At 41.3% G+C, this 15874-nt stretch overlaps 1 protein-coding gene across 1 annotated transcript in view; it reads right to left on the reverse strand.

Moving 5' to 3' along the window:
* uhrf1 (ubiquitin-like with PHD and ring finger domains 1) overlaps nt 1-14901 on the reverse strand; it is a 37407-nt gene extending 22506 nt beyond the window's left edge. Inside the window, exons 1-4 of the mRNA XM_043720915.2 lie at nt 14567-14901; nt 3934-4203; nt 1926-2107; nt 410-625 (exon numbers count right to left, since the gene is read on the reverse strand). Coding sequence (XP_043576850.1) covers nt 410-625; nt 1926-2107; nt 3934-4203; nt 14567-14719 — 821 coding nt within the window. The 5' untranslated portion in view covers nt 14720-14901. The remainder of the gene's footprint in view (nt 1-409; nt 626-1925; nt 2108-3933; nt 4204-14566) is intronic.
* Between the last annotated feature and the right edge of the window lie 973 nt (nt 14902-15874).

The following is a 15874-nucleotide window of genomic DNA, read 5'->3' on the forward strand; positions in this document are numbered from 1 at the left end:
TTCATATGTTTCTCAATTCCAATTTGTCTTTCATGAAGACTATTCAATAATTCGCAGGCTACCTCAATAACTGCTACTTTGTCTGCTTTGTGAAACAAATGAGTAAGAGTTTAAAATACTGTCACAACAGACTATTCCAAAAAGAAGTTGAATGAACATGGGCAAAGACATGGAGTTTGCAAACTAAAGATAAAGGTGGTGGACTTCCCAATGTTTGACGTAATAAAGTTGTTGAAGCCTCTAACAGTTCTTAAAAACACACACAAAAATCTATTCAAATCAGACCACTGAGTGAGACAACCCACTCCATTTAAGAAACTAAATAATTCATAATTCATCAACAGCTTAATACAAGTACTGCAGAAACAAAAGTCCAAAAGCTTAAGAGTAAAACATTTAACATCCTTACCCTAGAAGAATTTTTGCATAGATCTCTTTTGTAGTCCTAGTCTCCCTCTTCCGTAGAATTTCTGCATCATACCAGTATCCTCGCTCTTTAGGTTCATCTGGGTTGTAGTTCACCATCACCACATGTCCAACATGAAGTTGGTGCCACTGCAAGACCACCCTCGCTCGCGGTCGAATATCTTTCAATCTCAGCTGCACAATTCCATTTTCTGGGTAACTTCATAGATGTAAATAAATAATTTTAGCTTCAGAACTTTCATATTATGTTGATATACATAACCATGTAGAGTGCAGCAAAAGTATTAATGAGATTTTGAGTCAATCTTAATTCTTGAAGATGATACTCAATCGTCAAGACAAAAATAAAATGGTATCATCATAGATGAACAAGTTGGGTAGTATTTAATGCAGTGGGGATTTCAGCAGTTATTTGGGGAGCAGAAACAGCCTGGAGTCAGTTCACTCAGAGAAGGCCCAACATTAGAAATTGCCACTCAGGCTTCCAGTGGTCAGCAGTGGGCCTTCTCAGGATTAAGGATGACAAGAGAGAGTGAAAAATCTATCCCCGAAAACTGCCAGCCAAAGGACAGTACCTCTCTGTTGTAGGGGCGTCACTGGAACAGTGGCATCTGCCAGCAATATATGCAAAATACAGATAAGCAACAGCAGGACTTGTTTTTTGTTTTTTTTTAGGGTAGACAGAAAAAACAAAGTGCCGGATGTTTCTCAGCAGTCAAGTTCCAATACTTCCCAATACCAGTCCCATCAACAAGCACTGCCGCTGCTGGTGGCACAATGGTTAGCATCACTGCCTCCGTCAGGGACCCAGGTTAGTTTCCAGGCTTGGGTGACTGTGGGGAGTTTGCATGTCCTCACCGTGTCTGTGTGCGTTTCTCCCAAATATTCCGGTTTCCTTCCATAGTCAAAATATGTGTAGGTTAGGTGGACTATGTGGTAAATGTGGGGTTAGAGGCATATGGGGGGGGTGGTGCTCTTCAGAATTGGTGCAGATTCTATAGACTGAATGGCTGCTATCTGCACTGTCAGGATTTTATGAATGAGGGACAGAGACCCGTTTCGAGGAGCATTCAAGCAGCTCCACCAGGGTTTGCTTTTCAAGCTTCCCATACGACAATTAACCTGCCTACTATTGTTCCAAATCCAACAATTGAAGCATTAATTGCCTGATTAATGCCATCAATCATCAGGATTTAGACAGAGCAGAAACTAGAAAGTATTTGCATCTTTACTCAGCAACCATTGCCTGATTAAATATCTCCTGCCTCCAAACCAACCTCAGCACTAAAGTCCACCCTACTAATGCTATTTGCATTATTTTTAATACCTCACATGAAATCACGTTTATAAGTTAAACATCTTCATCAGATAGGGAATATGAATCGGAGCTAGAAAAATAGATGGGAGAAATTGGAGAAAGTTGTCCTATTCCCAGCAATTATGAAAAAAGCAATAGAAGCAATTAAAAGTGTTCATTTTATTATGTCATTTTAACATACTCTTCATATTTAATGTGATAAATCACATCTTCAGCAGCAATCTTTGATTCTGTAGTTTTGCTTGAATGTGCAGACTCTCCATTACTGGTTTTAGTTGCAATTTCATCCTGTGTCACATTAATGACAACAGCTTCAAACCAAGCACCCATGTGCATGTCTCGAGCATCGATCAATTCATTTATCTAAAAAAAAAAAGCACAAATTCAAAATCTCAAATTGCTCTGCAATCGCACATTACTAGGTTCCCTGTAAGGAGAAATTACTTAACCCACTACGTAAGACAAAACTTTTAAGGCAACAACATAAAGCAAAAGGGCACACTTGCCATTACTAAAACCACCTAACATACCTACACTGCCAAATCTTACATTTAAACCATGAAGTCTGCATATTCTATACAAGAATAAATAATTTCCAAGTTAGTGCTGTCTGGTTTGTATAGGTTTCTGCAACTGAGTTTGCTCCTAATCATTTCCATAGACCAATCAGAAAAATGTTTTGCAGCATTATATTACTTCAGAAGATATCACGAACTGTGAATCCTAACTTTGCCAAAACATAAACATCCAAAGTACAGACAAGGTTCAGAGGTGAAGGCTAGAAGAATAATTTACATACGATACCAGTTGTTGTAAAATCATATTTATGACTAATGTGGAGCTCTGGGTCTAAACACCAAAATGCCCTATATTCTGGTTCATGACTTTACCACTCAGTAAAACTGCAAATTCACTAGACGAACACAAAGCTTTCCCCGGCATTCACTAATGCTTTTTCCTCCAGAAGCTACATGCGAACATCCAAGTATGTCAATAATTTATTGAATTCTGTTTAGTCGAAGACCCACACTATTGATTTCTGCCAGAACCACATAACTCGAGATCTTATTGCATCGACATAAAAGTAATCAAAAGACTTGAATATCAGAGGTGAGATTAGGGCAGGTCGAGGCAACATTTGACTATCGTGGCAGTAAAGCATTGATGGTGGTGGTGGTGGTGGCGGCGACAGTGGTGGTGGTGGTGATGGGTGTGTGTGTGTGTGGGGGGGAGCTTGGGCACTTATTATAACAATACATAAAGGAAGAGGGAAATCAGAAAATGTTGGAAATTCTCGACAATCCGGCAACATTTGTGGTGAGGAAAACGGTAGTAATATTGCTGCTCTTGGACGTTTCGTGAGAACAGAGTAAGAAATTAGCAGTTATCCAGGGGCCAATCATCTCAGCTGGAGTTCTAAGGGCAGTGTCCTGCTCAGACCAGTATTTTTCAGTTGCTTTGACAATGACTTTCCTCAACTATAAAACTGGAAATGGAGATGTTCTTTGATTGCAGTGTTTAGTTCAATTCACAACTCATGAAACATCTTGGTCCTGAATGCATAACAAGTCAACATCCAGGCTCACGCACATTATAAATTCCATTTGACAGCATCAATGACATTGTCACTTAAATGCTAATGAGGGTGTAATCTAATGGAGCTATAATTGACCAGATTTGATTTGGCAGATGCTGGAGATCAGAGTCTAGATTAGATTGTTGCTGGAAAAGCACAGCAGCTCAGGCAGCATCCAAGGAGCAGGAAAATTGATATTTCAGGCAAAAGCCCTTCATCAGATTTGATTTGCATGAGTCATACTTAAAGGAAGTTGGGCAGATATCACTGTTGCAGTTGAACATATCAACTTGACTACAGATATAGCTAACTCTGGAGATAGGTCTTCAGAACACTCCTTGGCATGTTAATATATTTGTATCGATCTCTAAAATATTAAAGACAATACTCTTGTATATTAAAGCATTAACATGACAAATGCAAGATTAAATCTGCAGTTATAGTAGTTTGAGATGGGGAAACATCAGACTCCAAGAACCGAAAAAAAAACGCTTTATTTATTGCAATACCATCAGTTTTCCCAGTTAGCATCTTAAAATAGAAAATTCAGTTTCTTTAAAAAGATATAAAATTACTTAGTAGAACTGTACATTGATATGTACAGTTTGCTTACCTTATATAAACCAAACCCTGGGTCAATGAGATCTGACTGACTGGACGTTCCTGCTTGTCCATCCAAGTCCATAGCAGCTTCACCACTATTAGAGTTCTTATCTGATTCACTTTGTGCAGAACCACATCCAGAGTCTGTGTCAGAGAGCTCTGCATCTTTTTCTTTTCTCGCGGTGCCTTTCGATACAACTTGATCAACCTGACGAATTAGCAGCTGGATAATGTCATTAAGTCCCACATTGTAGTCAAAAAGCGAATGAGCATCCTCCATCTAAAGAGATAAAGGAAAAAAAGTTAGACATTACTAAGAAACTTTCTGAATTGAGGCTCTCTAATCATTTTTCATATGTAATAGCGACATCCCATGGAAATTTTGTGTTCAATTTCATCAAATTACAGCCAGAAATTTTTTAAAAAGGGAGGGTAAGGAAAAAGATGTAATTTTCTTAGCTACCAAAACAAGTATTACTGTCGTTAGTAGAAAAGGCAGTTATTATGTGAAAATAATTTACATTGCAGAACAATGCCCCTGCTTTTTTAAGAGGAAAATCCAGAATTGTTTTTAATAAAGCAGGTCATAAGTACCTCAAAAATATTATGATTTTATCCACATTACCAACTCTTCTACTACCAAGATGAAGGATGGGTTAAAAACAATGCAACCAAGAAACCTTTGAACAGCACTTGCCAACCGTGTTTTCCATACTAAATTAGCCCCATTTGCCTGCGCTTGACTCATATCCCTCTAAACCTTTCCTATTCGTGTACCAGCCTGTTATGACATGGAAGTCAAATCCCTGTTAATTAAAACCAAACGCCCAGAAAAGTTCACCTCGTAATCTGTTAGGAGAGTGACAGAGGTCTCCCAATTTCCACTATTTAAAGAAAAAAAATTAATTTTTCCTAACTCCAATAGTGAACATTAAACAAAAACTATTCACAAAATCCAAGCCCCACTTTTCTTAAGTACTTACTATCTGACCCCAACTCTATCAAAAATGCTGTTCCAATACAATTATTAACATTACATTAACTTAATCTCAAGCCACTGTTTTCTCCGCTGTCTTCAATCTTCCATCTGCTGATCTCCTTGGGTTTTTTTTCCTTCCTTTTTAATGAAGTATGTTTTACATGAAAAGGTACCTTTGATTGATAGTGTCTTCTAATTCCTTTTAGAGAAAGATTTTAAATGGGCAGTTAGCTCTCCGGCTCTACAGCAGTTGCTCGCCTGATCGTTGGCAGTTGCTCTCTGACCAATTTTCAAAATGCCCACTTTTTGGTTTAATATCCTCCAAGATTGTACCGGCTCATTGGTCCAAAGTTGTCAACACAATAAATTCAAATTCGATTGAGTTTTAGTATCCTCGACCTGATGTAAACTAATTGGTTATATTCGAATTGTTGTCAAAACAGCAACCAAAATTCAGGTATCCATTTACCAGCCATCTGCTACACATATCTATTTTCATACAGCTCATCTCCCAGCCTTTCCGTTCGGGCAGCTGAACCTGCACTTTAAGCTTACTTCAAAACTCAGAAAACACTTTCTATTTTAAAGTGAACATACATGCTTTTGACTTTGTAACACCATCCAAATGTCTTTTAAATCTTGTAATTGTACTTGTCTCGACCTCTTCCTCTGACAGTTCATTCCACACATGAGCCACCTCTGTGTGATAAAGTTGCCCCTCAGGTCACTTTTAAATACCTTGCAGTGAGTCACAAGCACAGACAAGCTACTGTCACACTGGTTCATCATCAGTACTTCAGTGACTTTGTTCAGGATGTCAATATGGCTTTGAATGACATTACTTTCCTGTTTCTAGTCATGTTATTGGGAACAAACTGTAAACCCACACAAACACAGGAAGTGCTGGAGAAACTGAGCAGTTCTGGCAGTATCTGTGGTGGTTTAAGTCCATTAAAAATTTTCTTCAGAACTGGATTGTAACCCCACAATTTAATTTTAAATGAGTTTTTTTTTCTCATCCTGATGAAAGGTTAACAATCTGAAATGAAAACTCTTGTTGTTTCTTCACAGATGTTACCAGACCTGCTGAGTATTTCCAGCATTTCCATTTTATTTCAGATCTCCAATTCCTTTGGTACTTCACTTTTGTTTTATTTAGATGTTTATTCTTGAATTTAGATACATCTCTAAAATATGAAAGGAAAGGAAACACAGCTACTTTGGGAACAATGAACAAAATACTGAAAACAGCTGAGGGACACAATGGTGGAGTGGTAATAATACTGGATTAGTATCCAGAGCTTTATTCCTGATGAAGGGCTTTTGCCCGAAATGTCAACTTCGCTGCTCGTTGGATGATGCCTGAACTGCTGTGCTCTTCCAGCACCACTGATCCAGAATCCAGAGGTTATGGCCAATGCTCTAGAGATACAGGACAACATCTCACCATGTTAATTAGTAGACCTGGAAATGAAGGTAATCTCAAACTATTAACAACCATTCTATTCACTCATGAGGAGACTTCACTTACTCTTTAGGAAAGGAAACTGCCAGCCTCCCCTGGTCTGGCTGACTCTTAACTGCCCTCTGAAATGACCGAACAAGTCATTCAGTTCAAGGACAATTTGGCATTGGCAGTAAATTCTGCCCTTGTCAGTCATATCACAGCATGGCATGAAATAAAACAAATAGCAGCTTTAAAATCAACATTAATGCACAAAGGTAAATTATGTTGATCGATACAAATCGTTCAAAGAGACAGGTTAGACACAATGGGCTGAAATGTCTATTCCAGAGTTGTATGGTTTTGTAATCTAGTCTTTACCTTAAACATGCATGTTTTAAATGGTGGAGGATGTATTTACTTAAAAAGGTTGTTTATCACTCCTATCTTGTGTTGCTAAAAGATCAGCCTGAAACACTGACTGGGTTCCTCCCTCCAGTGGTGCTACCTACTGTGCCGAGTATTGCCTTAATTTTCGGCTTTAACACCAGATTTCCAAAATCAGACACATTTTGCTTTTGTGCCTTTTAAAATCGTTGGGGAATACACCACAGGAGATCATTTTGCCCATCACCAGCTCTGACTGCTGAGTTACAAAGATCTGGATTGGGTCCTATTCTAAGACTCAAGGAAAAGGCTGGCATGACAGTGCAGCACTCTGGGGATGCAGTATTTTCAGAAGTGCCATACTTAATTAAGATGAGACGAAGCCTTATTTTCCCCCTCTAGTGGGCATAAAAGACCTCATGCCACTATTTTGAAGAAGAACACAGACGTGCTCCCTGACATCCTGGCCTATACTTATCCCTCAATCAACATCACAAAAACAAATTACCTGCTCATTATGACTATTTGTGTTGCACCTCCTTTAAACTATACAATGACTACATTTTTAAAAATAATTCTTCATTTGTTGCAAAGTGCTTCAAGATATCCAGTGGGCACTATTTAAATATAACCTTTTCTTTTCTATTTGTTCAATTGTCTTCCGAAAATTATTTTGGATCCTGTTCTGCCACCTTTCAGAAAACTGATGTCAGCTCACAACTCACCGTCCATTATCTTTAAGATAAAAGGTTCCTCTTGTCATCTCTTTTTGACAATCACTCAAAATCTGTGTTGGCTGATTACTAATCTTTGTGCCATTCAAAACAATTGATCTTTATTAATTCAAAATCATCCACTGGCATTCCAACATCTGTAATCAGTTCAGCTCTGAAGTGGAGGCTTTATAATTGAAGGACCTCCTGGTTGTTAGCAGCTGCCCCACTTCCTATAGTGGTCAAGTTTTAAGGTTGTGGTAGCAGATTTAAGATAAAGACAAGGAGAAGTTATTTCTCTCAAAGTCTCATGAATCCCTGGCATTCATTCCTAGAGTACAATGGATTTTTGGACACAAAGTTTGAGATGTGGATAATTTTTAATTAGTAACAAGTTGAAACGTTATGGAGACTAGGCAAAAATGTGGAGTTGAGGTTAAGAGGAGATCAACCATGAGCTCATCAAATGGTGGAGCAGGCTTAAGGGTCTGAATTGCCTATTCCTGTTCCTAGTTCTTCTCTTCATAACTGATGCCTTCCGTCTCCTTCTGTACCATGTATAACCTTGGTATGTCCCAAAGCATTTCACAACCAACAAAAGGACATTTGAAGTGCCATCACTGTTGTAAAGGAGGGCACATGGCAGATAATTTCTGAATAGCATGATCCCACAAACAGCGATCTGATGTTGGTTGATGGATTGACAATGTCAAGTACATCAGAGAAGCCAGAGCTCTTGCCAGCTAATTTTAAAAATATCTTCTTTGAACGGCATTATGTGCAGAATACTACTTCCAACAATCATGAAAGACAGGACTGTCATCCTCTGATCTGGCTTTGAAATTAGTGAACTGAGACTTTGGGGTAAGTAAAAAAAGAATCAGCATATCTCCGGCATTAACACTATCATTACAGCCAATAGAAAATGAATATAAGTTGTTTAAATATACTAATATTCTTATGATTGCAGTCATCATCAATTCAAAAGCAGATTCCACTATTGTAGGAAAGAAATTTAATTTATGACAGCACCATCCTGTGGCAAGAATCTAGCCTCTCACTCTTCGTTCTGGTATATGAAACATTAAACAAATGGGTGCTACAAGTGCAATTATTTAACTCTTCATATCTATGCTCTGTCCACATAAAGGGCAGCTAATTCATTCTCAAGCTTTCACCAATTCCAATGAATTACAAACAGAAGCTGCAAGCACAGATCATCAATACGCCACAGTTCTGTTCTCTCAGGAGAGAAAAAAAGCACAAGTGCTGCACTGAAGCAATAGTAAAGAGTTGATTACACCGTAGATCCAACAATTCGATACATGACTGTTGAAGTATGATAGGAAGTAATGCTGCTAAGCCACAGTTCAAATTTTCTTTTTACATCTTATCACAATTAGGTTGCTTCACTATGCCCAACTAAATGGTCACTTGTCAGACAATGCTGAAATCGGAGAAGCAATAGCCATATGGGTAGTCAAATTGTTTGCATGAGTGAGAAAGCCAAGAAAAAAAACAAGCAAACACCCTGCAATCTTTCACCATTATTTTAAATAATCTATAAAGGTGCAAATTTAAACTTAAATGTTGAAATTAAGTCAAATTAAACATTTACCCAGATTTTGAGCACTATCTACAATCCACAAGTGAATCAGCATGTCACTACTTACCAGTTGTTGAAACAGATATTGAACATTGAAAATGTCAGAACACATTGATTGAGTTGTTTGAAGAAGTAACAAAGAGGATTGATGAGGGCAGAGCAGTAAGTTTTTATGGACTTCAGCAAGGCGTTCGACAAGGTTCCCCATGGGAGACTGGTTATCAAGGTTACATCTCAAAGAACACAGGTAGAACTAGCCATTTGGATACAGAACTGGCCCAAAGGTAGAAGACAGAGGGTGGTGGTGGCGGGTTGTTTTTCAGAGTGGAGGCCTGTGACCAGTGGAGTGCCACAAGGATCGGGCCCTCTACTTTTTGTCATTTACATAAATGATTTGGATGCAAGCATAAGAGGTACAGTTAGTAAGTTTGCAGATGACACCAAAATTGGAGGTGTAGTGGACAGCGAAGAGGGTTACCTCAGATTACAACAGGATCTGGACCAGATGGGCCAATGGGTTGAGAAGTGGCAGATGGAGTTTAATTCAAATAAACGCAAGGTGCTGCATTTTGGGAAAGCAAATCTTAGCAGGACTTGTACACTTAATGGTAAGGTCCTAGAGAGTGTTGCTGAACAAAGAGATCTTGGAGTGCAGGTTCATAGCTCCTTGAAAGTGGAGTCGCAGGTAGATAGGATAGTGAAGAAGGCGATTGGTATGTTTTCCTTTATTGGTCAGAGTATTGAGTACAGGAGTTGGGAGGTCATGTTGCGGCTGTACAGGACATTGGTTAGGCCACTGTTGGAATATTGCGTGCAATTCTGGTCTCCTTCCTATTGGAAAGATGTTGTGAAACTTGACAGGGTTCAGAAAAGATTTACAAGGATGTTGCCAGGGTTGGAGGATCTGAGCTACAGGGAGAGGCTGAACAGGCTGGGGCTGTTTTCCCTGGAGCGTCGAATGCTGAGGGGTGACCTTATAGAGGTTTACAAAATTATGAGGGGCATGGATAGGATAAATAGACAAAGTCTTTCCCGTGGGGTCAGGGAGTCCAAAACTAGAGGGCATTGGTTTAGAGTGAGAGGGGAAAGATATAAAAGAGACCTAAGAGGCAACTTTTTCACGCAGAGGGTGGTACGTGTATGGAATGAGCTACCAGAGGATGTGGTGGAGGCTGGTACAATTGGAACATTTAAGAGGCATTTGGATGGGTATATGAATAGGAGGGGTTTGGAGGGTTATGGGTCGGGTGCTGGCAGGTGGGACTAGTTTGGGTTGGGATATCTGGTCGGCATGGACGGGTTGGACCAAAGGGTCTGTTTCCATGCTGTACATCTCGATGACTCTATGACATTGAAAGTGATTTTTTTATATAATACACATCAGCAAAACATGGGAGAGCAATGAGTTAGGTGCTATGCCAAGTCAATGTGAGATTGTTGAGGCACATCGTGCACAAGGATGCATTAGCAACAATTACTTATGTCAACTTGGCTCTCTCACTAGAAGTTTTAAGATTAAATTTGGAACACATATCCATGAGGAAGAAAACAACAGCAATGATTTGAGCTGAACAGAGCTCGTGGAGTTAGATTTATTAAAAATAAAATAACCGAAATGAGGAACCACGTGTATAAACATAAACATCCATTCTACTGCAGCTGTACACAGAACTGGCCAACAATAAATATGGCATCCTCGACCTACTTGAAATTTAAAGGATAGATTACACCGTAGATCCAACAATTCAATACATGACCATTGAAGTATGATTGGAAGAAAGCAACTGCTCAAAATTTCTTTTTACGTTATCACAAAGATTTAAAACTTTCCTCAAAGCTGTAAGAACTACCATTACCATTATTTGAAACCATCCATTCTTATTTAAAGAGAACAAACTTCAAAAGAAATGAAAATACCTCAGAAGTCAAGCTTATCGAATGATTATTAGCTCTATCAGTTGTAAATTTTTTAAAATTCACTTTGTAGGACTTGGACATCGCTGGTTGGCCAGCATTGATAATCCATCCTTATTTGCCCTTCAAGTGGTGATGAGCTGTCTTCTTGAATCAAACCACTTGCTGTGATTTGACCCACAATGCCGGTAGGGAGGGAATTCAAGGAGAGAGGTGAGTGGCCTGGAGGGTAACTTGCAGGTGGTGGCATTTCCAAGTGCCTGCTGCCCTTGTCCTTCTAGGTGGAAGTGGTCATGGGTTTGGAATGTGCTGTCTAAGGATCTTTGGTGAATTTCTGTCATACATCTTGTAGATTGCAGACACTCCTACTGAGCAGGAGAATCAACGTTTCGGGCATAAGCCCTTCTTCAGGAATGCTCAGGCTTTAGCCCAAAACGTCGATTCTCCAGTTCCTTGAATGCTGCCTGACCTGCTGCGCTTTTCCAGCAATACATTTTCAGCTCTGATCTCCAGCATCTGCAGCCCCCACTTTCTCCTCGAAGACTACTACTGAGTGCCAATGGTAGTGGGATCGAATGAAGCAGCAGTGTATACTATCCACAAGGTACACTGCAGAATGTTTGTAGATGTGGTGCCAATCAAGCAGGCTGGTTTGTCCAGGATGGTGTCAAGTTTCTTGAGCATTGTTGGAGCTGCACCCATCCAGGTAAGTGGGAAGTGTTCCATCACACTCCTGACTTGTACCTTGTAGATGGTGGATAGACTTTGGGATGTCAGGAAGTGAATTACACGCCACGGTATCCCTAGTCTCTGGCCTGCTGTTGCAGCCACTGTGTTTATGTGGTGAGCCCAGTTGAGTTTCTGGTCATTGGTAACCCCAAGGATGTCAACAGTGACAGTAATACTGCTGAATGTCAAGGGGCGGTGGTTAGTGTGTCTCTTATTGGTGATGGTCATTGTCTGGCATTTGTGGGGCGCAAATGTTACCACTTGTCGGCCCAAGACTAGATATTGTCCCGATCTTGTTGCATTTGACCACAGACTGCTTCAATATCTGAGAAGTCGCAAATGGTGCTGAATGCTGTGCAATCATTGTCAAACATCCCCATTTCTGATCTTATGATAGAGGGAAGGTCATTGATGAAGCAGCTGAAGATTAGAGAGGAAGGTGGAGCGGATAGGTGGGAACCTGCCAACCTTCCTTTCTAAGCTCTCACCTTCATCCCCACCTCCAACCACCTATCGTACTCTAGGGTACCTTCTCCCCAACCCCACCCCGGAGGCTCCCTACCTCATTCCTGACGAAGGGGTTTTGCCCGAAATGTCGATCTTCCTGCTCCTCGGATGCTGCCTGACCTACTGTGCTTTTCTAAGACCACTTTAATCTAGATTCCCAGGATAACTCCCTCCCGACTATAAACCACTATGCCACCACATTTGTTGGGTCGGTCCTGCCGGTGGAACAGGATATATCCAGGGATGGTAATGGTGGTGTTATATGTAAGGTATGATTGCATAAGAATGACTATGTCAATCTATTGCTTGACGGTGAGACAGCTCTCCAAATTTTGGCTCTAGCCCTCAGATGCTGGTAAGGAAGACTTTGCATGGTCAGCAGGGCTGTTTGTGTTTTTGCCGTTGTCTTTTCTGGTTCCAAGTTCAATGCCAAGTGGTCCATCCAGCCTCATTTCCTTGTTGTGACTTTCTAGCAATTGAAATAACTGAGTGGCTTGCTCGGCCATTTCAGAGGGCAGTTCAGTCAACCACATTGCTGTGGCTCTAGAGTGGCACGTAGGCGAGACCAGCTATGGTTTGCAGATAAAGGATAATGAGTGAACCAGATGGGTTTTTCCTGACGATTGACAATGGCTTCTTCATTCAACTCTTAACCCAAGATTTATTGTAAATCAAATTCAAAGTCCACCAAACTGCAGTGGCAGGATTCGAACCCAGGTCCCCAGAACATCGTTCTCGGTTTCTGGATTAATAGTCCAGCGATAATAGCACTAGGCCACCACCTCCCCTTAATAAATAACGCAGCCCATTGCCGATGTCAAGAAGGTTCGCCAAATTTGGTGCCATCTGAGAAGTTCTATGGCTGACGTAACAAATCAAAACATTTTTCCATGCTGTCAACAAAACATATCAGGTTGTTCCAAAGAGTTTTAAAACCAAAATAATTTAAGTGTACTCATGATTGTAATGTAGGAAATGTGGACACCAACTTGCGTGAAACAAAATGCTAAAGAGATGGAATCTACTTCTCAATTCTAAGATGAACACTTTAACAATCAAGAAACTGGTTTGGAGAGATCCGGCACACATGCAAATATGTGACCCACTGTCATGAAGCACCAGCTGTTCCTGAAGACACGATTTGGAGTTGCAGGTGTTGGACTGGGGTGTACAAAGTTAAAAATCACAACAACAGGTTATAGTCCAACAGGATTAATTGGAAGCACTAGCTTTCGGAGCACAGCTCCTTCATCAGGTGGTTGCCTCATCACAACCACCTGATGGAGGAGCAGTGCTCAGAAAGCTAGTGCTTCCAATTAGTCCTGTTGGGCTATAACCTGTTGTTGTGTAATTTTTAACTTTGCTCCTGAGGACGAACGTCACATTTTAAAGCAGGACTCCATAGGTGGCGCTCAAAGATGCTTTCTACAGTTAAAAGCCTGGAGCAATAAAAAAAACTATCACTAGTCTGCCCCAACCGCAATACATATTAACAGCATACTTCCCTGTCAGTGCATCAGTTGCTGTAATGGTGAAAATGCTGTCTGCAGCAATGTTACTCTGAAGAAATACACTAGTTCAATTCGATCCTGTACGTAAATAAGAAATTGCCTGAGTGGCGCCAACTAATACTTAGTTTTCCCGGTACCTGTGTATTTGAATGAAATTTTTTTTATCACTATTTCAACCAGGATAAAATGATTATGATGAAAAGTTCGGCAAAACGTGCAGGAGAGGGCACATTTCGCCCCCATTGCGGTGAAATTTTATCCCGGTGAATTATTGAGAATAAATCGACAAACGGGTGATCGGGCATTTAGCGCCTTTTTAGCACCTCAGACCTCCCGCGCAACCAAACACTGGGGGAGGAAGGTGGGCCAACCGCTGACTGACAGGTGAACGGGCCAATCAGATACAGCGGAGCAGGAGACAGGGCCAATAGTAGCGCGACAGTCATTAGGCTAGGTTGCTGTGTAAACAGCCCGCCTCTGGGTGCAGTTGGAAAGCCATGAAGTTTTTAAACCATTTAAAAGTAGATTTAACACGGAATTAGAATAGCAGGGAGCGGATGGTCAAAGTCCAAAGAGATAAGAGTAGATCTTTATAGATCTATTCACGGACGAATGTTATTTTGACAGTGGTATCCTCAGGGAAGCCCCGCTCTGTCGATTACTTAACGGGGGAGGCGAATCCTCTTCTCCCGCGCGTAGCGGTGGATATTTTTAACCCTCTAGTGCCAGCTTGAGTTGCTCGTTGCTAAATACTTGCTTATGTGGACAGCCTTTTGTTCCCTCTTCAGTCATCCCATTCAAATTGGGCGCCCTCCTGTTAACTTCCTACGTACAACCCTCTTATGTAGAATACCTGCTTTCCCCGATAGAAGAGTCGCTGCCGATCCGCCTCCACCCCGAACGCTTCCCGGATCTTTTCCCTCAGCTCCTGCACCGGGGTCAGTTTGGAGAGCCCGTCAATGTGCCGCGTCTCCCTGCCGTCCATGGTTCGCACCTGGATCCACATCTTCAATCACACTCACTTCAACAAAAGCGAAGAATGATAATCACTTCGGACGCGCTGATGCCTTTTTTTTTTACTACCCCCAATCTCCTTCTCAGTGACAGGGGGATGGGAAGCTTTCCCGCGAATTCAATTGTTTTTTTTTAAATCTTCCCCCCCTTCTCCTTGAACCCAACGGATCTGCTCCGCGCGCGCAGCATCCAATTCAAACCCGCGCTCTCCCGCCTATTGCAGCGCGCGCATAGCCGCCCTGCTCCGATTGGACTGCGAGCCCGGGCGCCGCACCGCCCACTCCAAGAACGTCAGCGCGCCCGACCAATGACCTCACTGCGTCGGGCGGTCCCCGCTGTTGCCTCGCCCTTTGAGGGGCAACTCGGCGGCGCGAAGCAAATCGCGCGAGGTTATGAGGATCGTGTTGGGTTGGCCACCTGAGGAGAAGCGCTGAGCTGTCTGAGAGGCAAAAAAAAGGTGGCCAAGAGAGGGAGGCCGAAAGGTGGTGAAGGAAGGACGAAAACCTTCACAAAACAACGCCACGCGTGAAACATGTCAGAGGGAAAAAAAAAGTAGATGCCCCCATTCTTTATCAGCACACGCTTTGGCGCCAAAATCTCAGGTGGTTTTTGTTTGCTTGGCGGGAAATGCCTGATCCCAGTGAGTCAGAAATGGAGCCACTCCTCTAACATAAACCACAAATATTCTATTGCGGAACATTGTACAGTATGTGTCATTGAGAAAACAGCACAGCAACGATCCTCACCGTTAACTTTGGCGACATGCCTCTGGCAAGCGGTCGTAATTCCGCTCCATTGACTCACGACAATTTAGTTACACAAATTATCATGTCCAAACTTATTTTTCTTATTTTCTCGCTCTTCTGCTAGTGGTTTTGTATCCGATTTTGAGCTCAAGATTTTCAGTTTGCAGTCGTGCATATATTCCTCTCAGATTATGGGATCTACGTACCCTGAAGTTACAATAAATAGAAAATGCAATTTTGGCATAAACGCATTTTATACCGTCGAAGTAGCTTATTAACCCAGCAAAGATCAACATCCTCACAAGATCAGAGCATATTTTTAAGCTACAACTTTCTAAATTGGAAAAGCATCTTTTTAGGTTCATGAATAGGAAGTGTTTAGTGGGATATGGGTCAAGTGC

The sequence above is a fragment of the Chiloscyllium plagiosum genome, unplaced genomic scaffold (assembly GCF_037043375.1).
Source record: "Chiloscyllium plagiosum isolate Xiang-an unplaced genomic scaffold, Cpla_swu_hap1 HiC_scaffold_28, whole genome shotgun sequence".
NCBI classification, from domain to species: Eukaryota; Metazoa; Chordata; class Chondrichthyes; order Orectolobiformes; family Hemiscylliidae; genus Chiloscyllium; species Chiloscyllium plagiosum.